The sequence below is a fragment of the Lissotriton vulgaris genome, chromosome 1_2 (genome assembly GCF_964263255.1).
Source record: "Lissotriton vulgaris chromosome 1_2, aLisVul1.2, whole genome shotgun sequence".
NCBI classification, from domain to species: Eukaryota; Metazoa; Chordata; class Amphibia; order Caudata; family Salamandridae; genus Lissotriton; species Lissotriton vulgaris.
In genome coordinates this window covers 116,023,997-116,036,262 of record NC_141686.1, presented here as the reverse complement: position 1 = coordinate 116,036,262, position 12,266 = coordinate 116,023,997, and the positions used below count along the sequence as shown (strand labels likewise).

At 45.9% G+C, this 12,266-nt stretch overlaps 1 protein-coding gene across 4 annotated transcripts in view; it reads right to left on the bottom strand.

Annotated features, from left to right (window-relative positions):
- SVOPL (SVOP like) overlaps positions 1–12,266 on the bottom strand; it is a 671,022-nt gene that overhangs the window by 141,325 nt on the left and 517,431 nt on the right. For all 4 annotated transcript variants that reach the window (XM_086952960.1, XM_086952958.1, XM_086952961.1 and 1 more), the window contains one exon: positions 1,809–1,937. In XM_086952960.1, the coding sequence (XP_086809086.1) occupies positions 1,809–1,937 (129 nt within the window). The remainder of the gene's footprint in view (positions 1–1,808; positions 1,938–12,266) is intronic.

Genomic DNA, 12,266 nt, shown 5'->3' with positions numbered 1-12,266 from the left:
GTTTAATTTGACCAGCATCTGATAATGGAGTCTCAAGTGGGGGACATTTTAAGGTCTGGCTCTATTTATGGCCACTTCAGAAGCTGCTTCTATATTAGACATACCCACAGAACGTGAGTGCAGTAATTCATCTTATACTTTCAGTTAGAGGATACAAATTATATTTTTCTTCGTCTTCATTTCTATCTAAATGTCTAGTTCTTGGTGCTGCAGACCTCTGTAATGTGCATGCTGATGTGACTGAGATGTAGAGACCAGGCCACATCTTCCCTGTAATCCCTCCACTGCCCTCTAGCTTTGACACCCTCCCAATATCTTTGAGATCATTAGCAGTTCTTCTATTTAGAGTACAGCATGTAAGTGAGACCTGTTCTGGGTGAACTGACAATTCCTTAGATGGCACAGCCTCACCACCTATCAACACAGCCTAGGCTTCTTCACTTTCCATCTGTTCTCCTCAAACACATTATTATCCATGACCAGTGGTCAGGACTTGGTTCTCAGCCATCTATTTTTCCTCCCCCTGTACCATCATTCAAAGAGCGATCATTTCATCTTTTCACTTCTATACCATCCTATACACCCAAAACATCCAGATTTTAGTCTGTTTTTCCAAGCTATACATATATACGCACAAATCACACTCATGCATCACTCGATCTCATGCTCCTTTATTCTGAGCTCTTCTAAAATTGAGGCCCTCTTGCCTTCATTCACTTCACCCAGCTTAACCTTTCCTCTTCCAGCTAATCAACTTATGACACCTATCAGCATTCTTAGTCCTGTTGGCCAAAGCCAATATCATCTCGCATGTCCTCACAAACGTTTTTCTTGCATAGTGTCACCAATTCATCCCAGTATACTTTCACTCCCCTCTCAAAGGCAATAACGTTGCACACATAAGCGGTTCCACATGCCAAGATCCACCACAACAATATGTGAATAATGATGATTACAAGCAACACACAAATAGATAACTACTCTGCAATCAGTGCTTCCTGTGCATGTTAGTGCTATCACAAAGTCCCACTGAGATTAAACCTAAATAGTCAAAGGTTCAAATCATGGCAAAGCAAGTACTGTTTTCCCATGATATTAATATGCCCTCAAGATTTTTGGAACTAGTGACTGGTTGACCAGTACACTTACTTAATCCCATCAGAATACCTGTAATGACTGAGGGAGCATGTTTCTCAAGGGACAAGGTCATTGCTAAGTCAGTATTGCACAAAGGAGAAGGCTTTCAGAGTCACTAAACATATCTGCATACCTTCTATGGATTTTTGAAATCTCAGAATGTTTATATGTTATGAGATGATGAATTAATATCCATGTGCACTGATTACCACTTAATGTCCTGAAATCTCTGTTTATATTCCTGCAGTAAATTAACGTAACCATTGGTTCATCAAATTCTGTAATATAAAACATTGACAACAGAAGACATCTTCATAACTTTTCTAACTATTAACTATTCATGCAAAAAAAAGTGGCAATTGTAAGCTGCATGACTTCTAAATGATATACCACGATGCGGACATGTACATACTGTACAAGATATCAGTTTGTTGGAAATGTAAGTGTTTCTGCAATAAACTGGACTTCAGTTTTAAAGTGTTCATGAGGTCTCTTTTATAAGTATAAACCAATATTATAAATCTATTTAAAGTCTTTAAGTATTACAGAAAAAATCAAAAATCTCTCTAAAAATGATGGTAAACAGATCTAACCACAATAACAAGACTGTAGTTTCTCCTCAACCTGCGATTGTTCAGGATTTTTGCTAAAGACACAGAAGCGGTTCTTACCATAGCTGGTTCTTCCAGTGCACCTTCTGGCATGACAGAGCGATTCACCTTTGCGATCCATGTTAAGGTCTTCACAGCAGCTTGTGTATTTCCATTGGAAACATTGAAACGTGCAGATTCTGGAATAAACTGCAAACACCCAGCAAAGGGCTTAAGTAAGCATTCTTTAACATATCCAGGCATTAAAATGAGAGATAAGTTCACCCAGTTTGTAAGCGCGCAGACACAGTGGTCAGTATGTCAATATTATATATATATAGGGCCATATTTATCAAGCAAATTCGCATTCGCAAACGCCGAAATTCGCAGAATTTCTGCGTTTGCAAATGCAAATTTGCTAAATGGAATGTATTAAGGATAAGCTGGTGCAAAACAAGGAATCACAAAATTTGCGATTCCTAATTTTGCAATTGCATTTAAGGAATTGAACATTTTGCGATTCCTTAAATGCAATGTATGAAGCCAAAAAAAAAATGCAAATTGTCGTTAAGGAATCGCAAATTACCACCAGCTTCAAGTTGGTGGTAATTTGCGAATTCCTTGAAAAATTCAAATTTTTTCATCTTTCAAAGTGCCATGTGACGCACATACATGCCCTTAGGGCATGTATGTGCGCCACATGTGCACCCATGCTTATTTCAGGGGTGCAACAGGGTGTCTTTTGAAATTATTCTCAATTTGCGATTCTCAAATTGCGAATCGCAAATTGAGACTAACTTCCCATTCATTCCTATGGGCCTCCTGTCCCTTAGAAATGAATGGGAAAATATTCCTTAATTGCAATTCGCAATTAGCTAATCGCAAATAAGGAATTCTAAGAATTCGCTAAAAAATTGCGAATTTGTACATACATCCCAGTTTGCGATTCTGAGATAGCGATTTCTAAAAAATCGCTATTTCAGAATCGCAAATCTGGTTGATGATACATATGGCCCATAGACTGTGCCTTATGGCAGGAACATTCAACCCATTCAATATTTGTGGGCATAATTGAGTAGGATGGTCCACCAGGGCAAGAAATTTCTGGCAGAAATTATTTGTGGGGCATGATTTCTGCTGTTAAGCATCATTAACATGTAGGTATGCAAATGAGGGCAACCCTGTCTCTCAGTTAACGCTGTCATTCATTTTCAGATTACAGAGCCAGTGGAGGCAGTGTTTATACTGCCAAGATTTAGACTAGCTTGTCCACATATAAGCAACAGGGGAAGCCGTCTTCCACCATTCCCTCCAGGAGGTGTTCTCGCCTCCTGTTGCTGCCTGCCTGCCAGTGTTGCCAGATTTTGAGACGATCCCAAGCCCAAAGATGCCCAAGTATAAGCTCACATTTAGCCCAATGCAAACGAGTGTCAGCCCAAAGTCAAAACTCTCAAATTTGCAAAAGTAGTCTTCAGAAAACATTTTAAGGATGAATCTAAATTATATTCACTATACAGATAGTGGGAGGAGGTTAACTAGGCACCTGTGTTAATAGCTACTCATTTTCAACACCAGTCCCCACTTTGACTTTTCATCTTGTAGTTCTGTCACCACAGAACCAAACCCAAATCTGGCATTCTTGAATTAACTCTAAACAAGAAGATTATAACCCACCTTAGCTCTATGAATGGGAATGTCAATGAAATTCCAGCAATGGGAATGCTGAAGAGGTAATGCAGAATTAACAGCACACAATGATCCACATATTAAGAAACATCCCCTTGTATTAAAGTAATTGAAACACAACTTGTTTGGCACAGCTTACATTTTATGTACTTGTCTGTAGATAGACAACAACAAAAACCTCCTTTACAATAACAACAAAAACCTCCTTTACAATAACAGTATGGGGCAACAGGAAAAATAAACATTGCAGCAGACAAATCTGAAACGCAGTTTACGTGCAAAACAAGTATACGTAAATGTGAAGCAAAGTGTGAAAACTGAGGATTGCTGCAGTAAGATGAGACTTCCACACTTTTCCAGATAAAATGTAAGGAGAGGCCAGAAAAGAGACAGTCACCTACTCCAACCGATTCCCTACCCTCTGTTCCAAAGTCCTTAACCGTGACCACTTACTCTGGCACTAAAAAGTATAGAGGACATTGTTGTTTCCATTGTGTTGCAGCAAGCACTCGGCTAGAGCTCATAGTCTAGGTAAGCAGCAAATGGGTTTGTTTGGGGGTACAGATGAACGCAAGGCTGTTGGAGCAGAAAGGAAAATGAGCTATTTTCCCAGAACATTTGGCGACGCCCTCAACACGGACACTCCCTTAACTCTACTGATTCAGTCATACTGTTCATGTTCCATCCCACTCCGTTCCCCTTCATCATTAGCACTGTCCCACTCACATACCACCATGGGCCTGGTCCCTCCCATGAGGCTCCTTTATTCTTATCACCCAGCCAGGGCTTTAATTATTCATGCTCTTAACTTTAAAGTCTCAGCATTGACTGTAAACAACCTAAAACAATCCATGCCAGCAAAGCAGTCCATGTTTACATTTCATGTGCTTACTTCATACAGTGTTCCCTAGGAGTATTTCCTTTATCTAGTTTCATTTTCACAAAACATACTTTAATAGTTCAAATTGTGAAATGAGTCGCCTTCAGGTTTGGGTGAGTTCAGACTGCAAGTAGACATTTATGATGGGAACAATTGAGAGTCCCGTGGCGGAAGGCAGTATTGCTTTCTCACAGCCCCTGCCACTGGATCATTAAGGTGTTCAGACTAAATGTACATCCAATACATGGCCTCCTAGGAGAGCGCATAAAGTGATGGTTATATAAATGCCAATTGTAAATTAAAGCACTAATATGCAAGAGCACAATGAGGCTACAACGTGTAGGAGTCATATCATACACACTAGTAGGCATTATATATTAAGAGCACTTGGTCTGCAGAAACATACAGTAGGGATTAATATGCTATGCAGTTGTTGAGTGTGCTAATAAGTCTGTATTATCCAAAGATTGAGGATATAAACAAGGTTCTAAAGTAATCTTTCAGTTTGCATGGAGTTCCTTGATTTTGGGTCAAACCTCACTGTCTATATTCGAAGGATTGTGACATATTAGCTTCATATAACAAAAGGATCTCTGTTTTAAAAGCAGTGGCAAGCGGTATTTTTACCTGGGAGGGGGGTGGTGGTCACATATGCACACATATACCTCACTTACACCTGTGCATTCACACATGCACACACACACGCCCATTCACAACACTAACACATGTATTAATTTATTTATTTGAGAATTTTACATAGCGCTAGCTAGATACACATATATTTATACATACTTGCATGAAACATAAAAAACGCATACAACTTACCTTAACTGCATCTCTCTACAAGAGGGAAGCCTCAGAGGTGCCAGAAGGGTTGGGAATGCTGCCTTGCCTCATTGGCTGATTGGAAGGCAGCAGTCTCAACCTCGTCAGAGTAGGATGGGGTCAGTGAAACTGCTTACCCCACCCCACTCTGTGACTAGATGCCACTGATTGACACTCTGCCCTGGGCACCTCAGAGCTTAAAAATGAAGCGCCCAGGTCCAAGGCAATCAATGAAACCATGATCTTACTGGATTATACCCGTGAGGTCCAGGGTCAACACCAGTCCATTAGCGAGGTTAAGTAAAAACTGAGGACGCTCAACATCTAATATTGGCTCCTCTTTCCAGCACGCCTGAGTGTGGTGTTCGCTAACAAAACCTTGTTTTTTGACTCTCCTACCGAGGCTTGGGTCTGAGCAACAGAGGAGCGTCCCCAGTGTACTGGTGGTCAGACTTCACCTCTGAGGGGGGCAAGTGGTGGACCCATCCTTCTCAAGCCATTTGCCCCCCAGCTACAATGCAACCGTCCCCGCAGGTGCCGCGGGCCGAGATGGGCCCAGTCGGACTCCCCACCTGGCCGCTCCCGACAACCAATATTACTCTCTGGGGAGTCTTTAGCCGGGAGGCACTCTGGCTCTTCTGGCCACTTGGAATGTAAAGGTGCTTCACCCCGGCCTTCTCTTATTGATCTTCCAGATACGGACCTCTCGCGTAGCCCGATGCTTCTGAGAGACCCTGCCTGATCCCGTCCCTGCCTGCCAGGACTGGCTCCGCAGCCGGAGATGGTGTTCAGACTCCCATTATTTTCTTTTTCCCAATGGACTTGTTTATGGACATCCTGTCATGAGGAGGGGTCCTCCACGCTTTCACTATCCCAAGCGTTTTAGTTTGGTCCTGTTTCAATTGTTTATTGCTATGGCAACAGATGCTTCCGTTCCTGAAATGTAGGGTGGGTGTGGGGACCATTGTCCTGTGTTTTTCTGTTTAGTTTGTTTTTGTTATTCCTTAGTTTTGCCACACCAGCACTCACAGGGCACCAAGATTTGCACCCGGCGAGAAACGCAGACTTCCTTCTGGACACTGTACCATACCCTCTGGCACCCATTCTTAATACAGGGTCCCCCTACAGGACTCTATTTTCACGTCATCCCACCATGTCACCATGCCTGACACACCTGTACTAAACACTTCTCTGTGCATTATGTCTTGGAAGGTTAACGGCCTGCTGGGCCATTTTAAGAGTATGGCTGTCCTGCGCCATGCACAACTCCTTGGGGCAGACAAATTGCTGTTACACGAGACACATCTGATGGGTAACCATTGCCCTTTTCTAGCGCGCTACCGCTACAATAGAATTTGGCATTCGGGATTCACTCGGGGATCCCAAGGGGTGGCGATGCTGGTGAAACACTCCCTTCCCTTTGTAACTGGCCGACAGCCTTTGATGCCCAGGGCGCATTTGTGGCCCTCAGTGGCAAACTAAACGGTAGCCCCATCAACCTTGTGGCGGTCTATTATCCTGCCTCAATGTCAACGGCCACACTAGCTAAATCCGTAGACCTCTTGGCATCTCTACCTCTGGGTACCACTTTCCTTGGAGCGATTTCAATGCGGTCTCCTCACTTGACCTTGACATGATCAGCCCCCCTTCTCCTATTAGAATCACGCAGGCAAAGCAGTTGAGGACCTGGACCGAGTCATTGGGTCTGTGCGATGCATGGCCACGTGGCACCCATGCTCTAAACAGTTTACTCACACGTCGGCGACACATCACACGCCGGCTCGCATTTATGCCATTTTTGTTCCATCAACAAATTGCCTCCCGATTCAGGATGTCGCTATCCTTCCCCACGGTATCTCGGACCCCTCCCCGGTAATTGTTCACATGGCCCCCGCCTCTATGCGGCAAACATGAAGACTCAATGCCTGGTTCCTCCTAGACAAGGAGTTTCGAAAGGTGGTGGGACGGGAACTTAGACAATATTTCCTCTCTAACGATGGATCTCTCTCCTACCCGGGCATTCTGTGGGAGGCGGGCAAGGCCACGATTAGGGGGGTTGCCAAGGGCCAACTTAAGCTCCAGCAGCAAGACCAAGTAGAGCAAATCACCACTCAGGAAGCACAGGTTCTGCGCCTTAAGCGTCCTTCTGCCCAATCCACAGAGGCCCCTGACACCAGACTTCTTGCCCGCTCCGGTCAAAAATCAAGCAGTTGTTGCTGGATGCGGCCAAACTCCTTTGGTGTTCATCCGTGGCCAGGGTGTATGGCTAGGGCGACAAGAATGGCTCGCACCTTCATTGCCTTGCCACATACCCTAGGGCGAACCATATAATTCCCGAAATCGTGACGAAGGATGGCTCAATGTGGCGTTCCCCTGAGGAAATGGCCCGTGCCTTCGCCTCCTATTACTGTCAACTATATGAGGCCAGATCTCCATCCCTTTCTCTCACAGACATGCTGGAGGTTGGGGGTGGCCTTCCCCCCAGCTTGGTCTCCGTTAGTCAAGAGGATCTTGATCGTCCCATCAAACGCGAGGAGATAGAGGGAGCGATTGCCCTTGTTTCCTGAGGCAAGACACAGAGCCCAGATGGCCTTCCTTAAGAGTAGTACATGCAGTATCGGGATATTCTCACCACCATCTGGCGGAGCTCTTTCGGGAGGCCGTTGAAAAGGGCTCCTTCCCACAGGAGACAGACATTGCCACCATTGTGGTTCTTCCTAAGTCCCAGCCACCCTTGCTGCGATGTAATGACAAACGCCCTATCTCCCTCATTAATACTGAGGTCAAATTGTTCACCGCAATACTTGCCCAATGACTCAAACCCTCACTTGACCACGCTGGTCCATCCCGACCAGTGCGGCTTCATGCCCTCACGAGGCACTGCCTCCATAGATTGCAAACAGCCTTGGCACACCAGCATCTCCTCACTCCGTATCTGGCGATTCTCCTGGTGGATTTTGAGAAGGCATTCGATTCAATGGATTTGGGGTTTTTGGAGGATGTCCTTGAAAAGATGGGACTAGGTCCCCGCTTTCGTGCCATGCTTAAGGTTCTCAATGCTTTCCCTCTGGCTCGTGTCCTGGTAAACAGGGTTCTGTCAGAGCCCTTTTCGGTTTGCAGGAGAACAAGACAGGGTTGCCCCCTGTCCCTTCTGCTCTTCGCCTTGGTAATGGAGCCCTTGTCGGCCATGGTGCGGTCGTGCGAGCGTGTGCTGGGTTGGGAGTGGCCCAGCACTGAACCAGACAAAATTGAGCTCTAAAAAGATGACATCCTCATCTACCGGGCAGATCCCACCCGGTCAGGCCCCCACTGTCTCCACGTTCTGCATTTGTTTGAACTGGCCTCCGGCCTCCAGCTGAATCCTGACAAGGCGGTTCTGGTTCCCCTCAACCTGTCCCGTGAATGTATCAATTGGCAATCCAATATTCCTCTTTGCCGTCAATCCTTCAAATATCTGCTCATCTGGACACTCAATGTTGCTCCCCTGATGAAATGGGTCAAGGCGGGCCTTCAGAAGTGGCAATCATTGCCCCTGAACCCTATGGGGAGGGTCGCCCTATTCAAAATTATGGCCCTTTCCGGCTTCCTCTACGTTCTCCAAAACACCCCAGTGGGCTTTCCCAGGGCTTGGTTTTGTGAACTCAACAGTCTGACCAACAGGTTTTTGTGGGGGAAAGGTAGGGCCTGACTGGCACTCAACGTATGTAGGATCCCCTCATTTGATGGGGGCATGGGAATGACCCACCTCTACTTGTATTATCTGGCCACACGCTTCTCTCCATATATGATTGGCTCAACGGGGATAGTCAGACCCGGCCAGACCCGGCCAATAGGCTCGAGGTCGGGAGTTGGGCCTCGCCGGGATTCAGGCTATGTTGTACGGGCCCATATTCCTTCAAACCTACCGGAGGTGACGCGCTCTGTGTTGCTGGCCTGGAGGGCTGCATTGCGGCACACCAAATGGACACACACACAGTCCCATTGCACACCCCTATGGCAGGGGACCCGGCTTAAAGAAGGGTTTTAGGGCTGGGGACCTTATAGGCATTTCACAGCTGGGTGATGTGTGGGTGGGGGATCACATGCGGTCCTTTGAAGACCTTCAACACAGACATTCCTTGCATCAGTCACAATTCTATAGGTACTTGCACCTGCACCACGCTCGCCACACAAACCTTGCAACAGGTACACGACTTCCTGACTACAGCCAGCCTGAGGCCCAGACTATGTATGGGAACCTGGGGAAGGTTGGCATCTCCCACATTTACCGCTCACTGATCAACAATAACCCCACTTCCCTGGACCGATTGCGGGCTCAGTGAGAGGGTTGGGCGGGCACCTTGGATGAGGAGGATTGGTGCGACGCCCTTATGGCTCCTAGGACGGTCACTGCATCCGCTAGATTATGCTTGGTGCAACTATATTATCTACATGCTGCATATCTCACCCCGATGCGCCTTCAACGAGCTGGGCTAAGTCCAACCTCTGCTTGTACTAGATGTGGCCACGACCTCGCTGACTTCCTTCACGTGGTGTGGGCGTGTTCCTCATGACCCAAAGCACACTATCCTGGGCATCACTGATGGGTTGGACGGGTCTCGGAACGAGAAGCTGTTTTTCACAACACGCTGGTGGTTGCCAAAAGAGACATTGCGGCCTCCCGGAAGCTCTCTGTACTTCCGAGAGTTGGACGATGGAGGGCTGGTGTGGACTGGTGTGCCACACAAGAGACGGTTATGTACGAGGCACGTGGATGTCTCAAGAAATATCGTAGGGCTTGGGGGAAATCGTTGGGGAGTGTGGTTAAGTTATGAAGAGAATGTCCAATTTCATATTTTTATGTTATTTCTTAGTCCTAGATGTTTATGGTGTCGTGCTGTAAGGCCGGTGTATTCTTTTATTATGTTTAAATCAATAAAAATGTGTTCATAAAAAAAAAATGTGACTAGTGTTGCTGCCAAGTGGATGACTGGTCACCTTTGTCACTGCTGCATTTGTATGTTACACTGGTACTACTGAGGTAAACTCTTTACAGAGACTGTTAGTATGTGTAAAAAAATCAAAACAATAAAGTATCAGAATATGTACTACATTACGCTGCAGCCTTTTTTTGCAGCATAATTTAACACTGTGACGTAATTTTGTCCTCCATTGCTGCATAATTCTGGTGACCCCCAAAGCAGGCAGCACATGTTAAAAGTACTTGTACAAGAAGCACAGAGACCGTGAAGTTTGCAAACTTAGGGGCATATTTACAAGCCCCTATTGCCACAGGAAGGTCACTTTTTATGACGTTCCTGTGGCGATAAACCCTTCTCCTTAGCGCCGCCTTGTAAATAAGGCAACTCTATCACACTACAGTTAGCGTGAAAGGGGAATGCAATGGGTGTTGAGGTGGGTGTTCCGCAGCAACACCCATTGATTTTGACGCTGCCCCCTATTTACAAGGGTGGTGTAAATAGGAGGCAGCCCCAAAATTAAGACCAGGGTAAACCTGGCCCTAACATAGCAAAACGAGGAGAAATGCTACATGTTTCCTTGTGTTTTTTGCTGTTTCAATGTGTGCTGCAAAACGCCATGAATGATTGTTTGTGTGAAGTTAAGGTGTCCCTTCCTGCACATAAACAATTATTTAAAAAATTATGATTTGCACACATAGAAGGTACAGTTCGCCATTCTGGATTGTTTATGTGCAAGAAGGGACACCTTCTGCACATAAACAATCATTCCCTCAACGCAGACACCTTGCATTATGCATCCTGGAAAAACAAACCCTCTTATGGAATGTATGATTAAGTAGCCCATGTGAAATGTAAGCAGAACAACATGGTTTCCTTAATGCTTTTACACTTATTATTCAGAAACCAATACTTGTTTTTGCCTGAAAAGTTAAAGACATGACTACAGGGCTCCGAAGGGACCCGTTTCAATGTCCATTGCTTATATCTTCACAGAACATGAGCAGTATGGATTAAAAAGACCACATTCCTGAACACAGAGCAGCAGTACACATTTTATAAAGTAAAAGAAGGAAAACAGCTGATAAGGATCACATTAAACATTTTCCACTCCAGTCATCAACCAGATATCGCAATACCAAAAGTGTTCCCAGTCCTGTGTTTACTGGGCAATTATCTTGAAGCCTCTGTGTGATCAGAGGTGGAGAGAGGACTCCATTTGAAAATATTGGAGCTCCCTGAGGGGGAATGTGCTGTGACTAGGTCACAGACTAGCCAGAAGGGAGGGCTGGACACTTGGACCCTGGAACAAAGGGCCAAGCTTCCAAGGACCAGGACAAGGGCGAGCCAGCCCAGGGAACTCCAGAGGTGCGGAAAAATCTAACCCTGATGGGGAAGAGCTGGCCTCTGAGGGAGGGACTCCATCCCTGCCAGAGCTGCCAGATTTGGCAGAACTGACAGGAGCAGGAGGACCCTCCAGAGAGTTCAGTCAGGGACAGCGTGACTGTCCCACCCTTGAGAGCTTTAGACGGATTGCTTCTAAGGAGGAAGAAGGGGATGACAGTGGGTTTCACAAACTCTACTGGGAAGATGGACTGCTTTATACTGAGGCCATAAACCTCAAGGAGGGGGCCATGAGGAGGTTGGTGGTGCCCCAGAAGTACAGAGAGTTCATCCTGACTTTAGGTCATGATATAACCTTGGCAGGACATTTGGGACAGACAAAGACATGGAACAGGTTGGTGAACCATTTCTACTGGCCCCATATGTCTGAAAAGGTAAAGGAGTTTTGCAGCTCCTGCGCCACCTGTCAGGTCAGTGGCAAGGCAGGGGGCAAGACAGAGGCTCCCCTAATACCACTGCCAGTGGTTGGGGTTCCTTTTGAAAGGGTGGGGATGGACATTGTTGGTCCCCTGGAACCACCTACTGCATAAGGGAATAGGTATGTCTTAGTGGTAGTTAACCATGCCACTAGGTAGCCTGAAGCCATACCTCTTAGAACCATTGATGCTCCTGCAGTGGCTAGAGCACTGCTTGGTGTGTTCACCAGTGTGGGTTTTCCAAAAGAGGTGGTGTCAGTCAGATGGGGGCACAAACTTCCTGTCCAGCTATCCGACTGCTATGTGGGATGAGTGTGCTGTCAACTACAAGTTTACCATCCCTATCACCCACAAAAAATGGTCTTGTTGA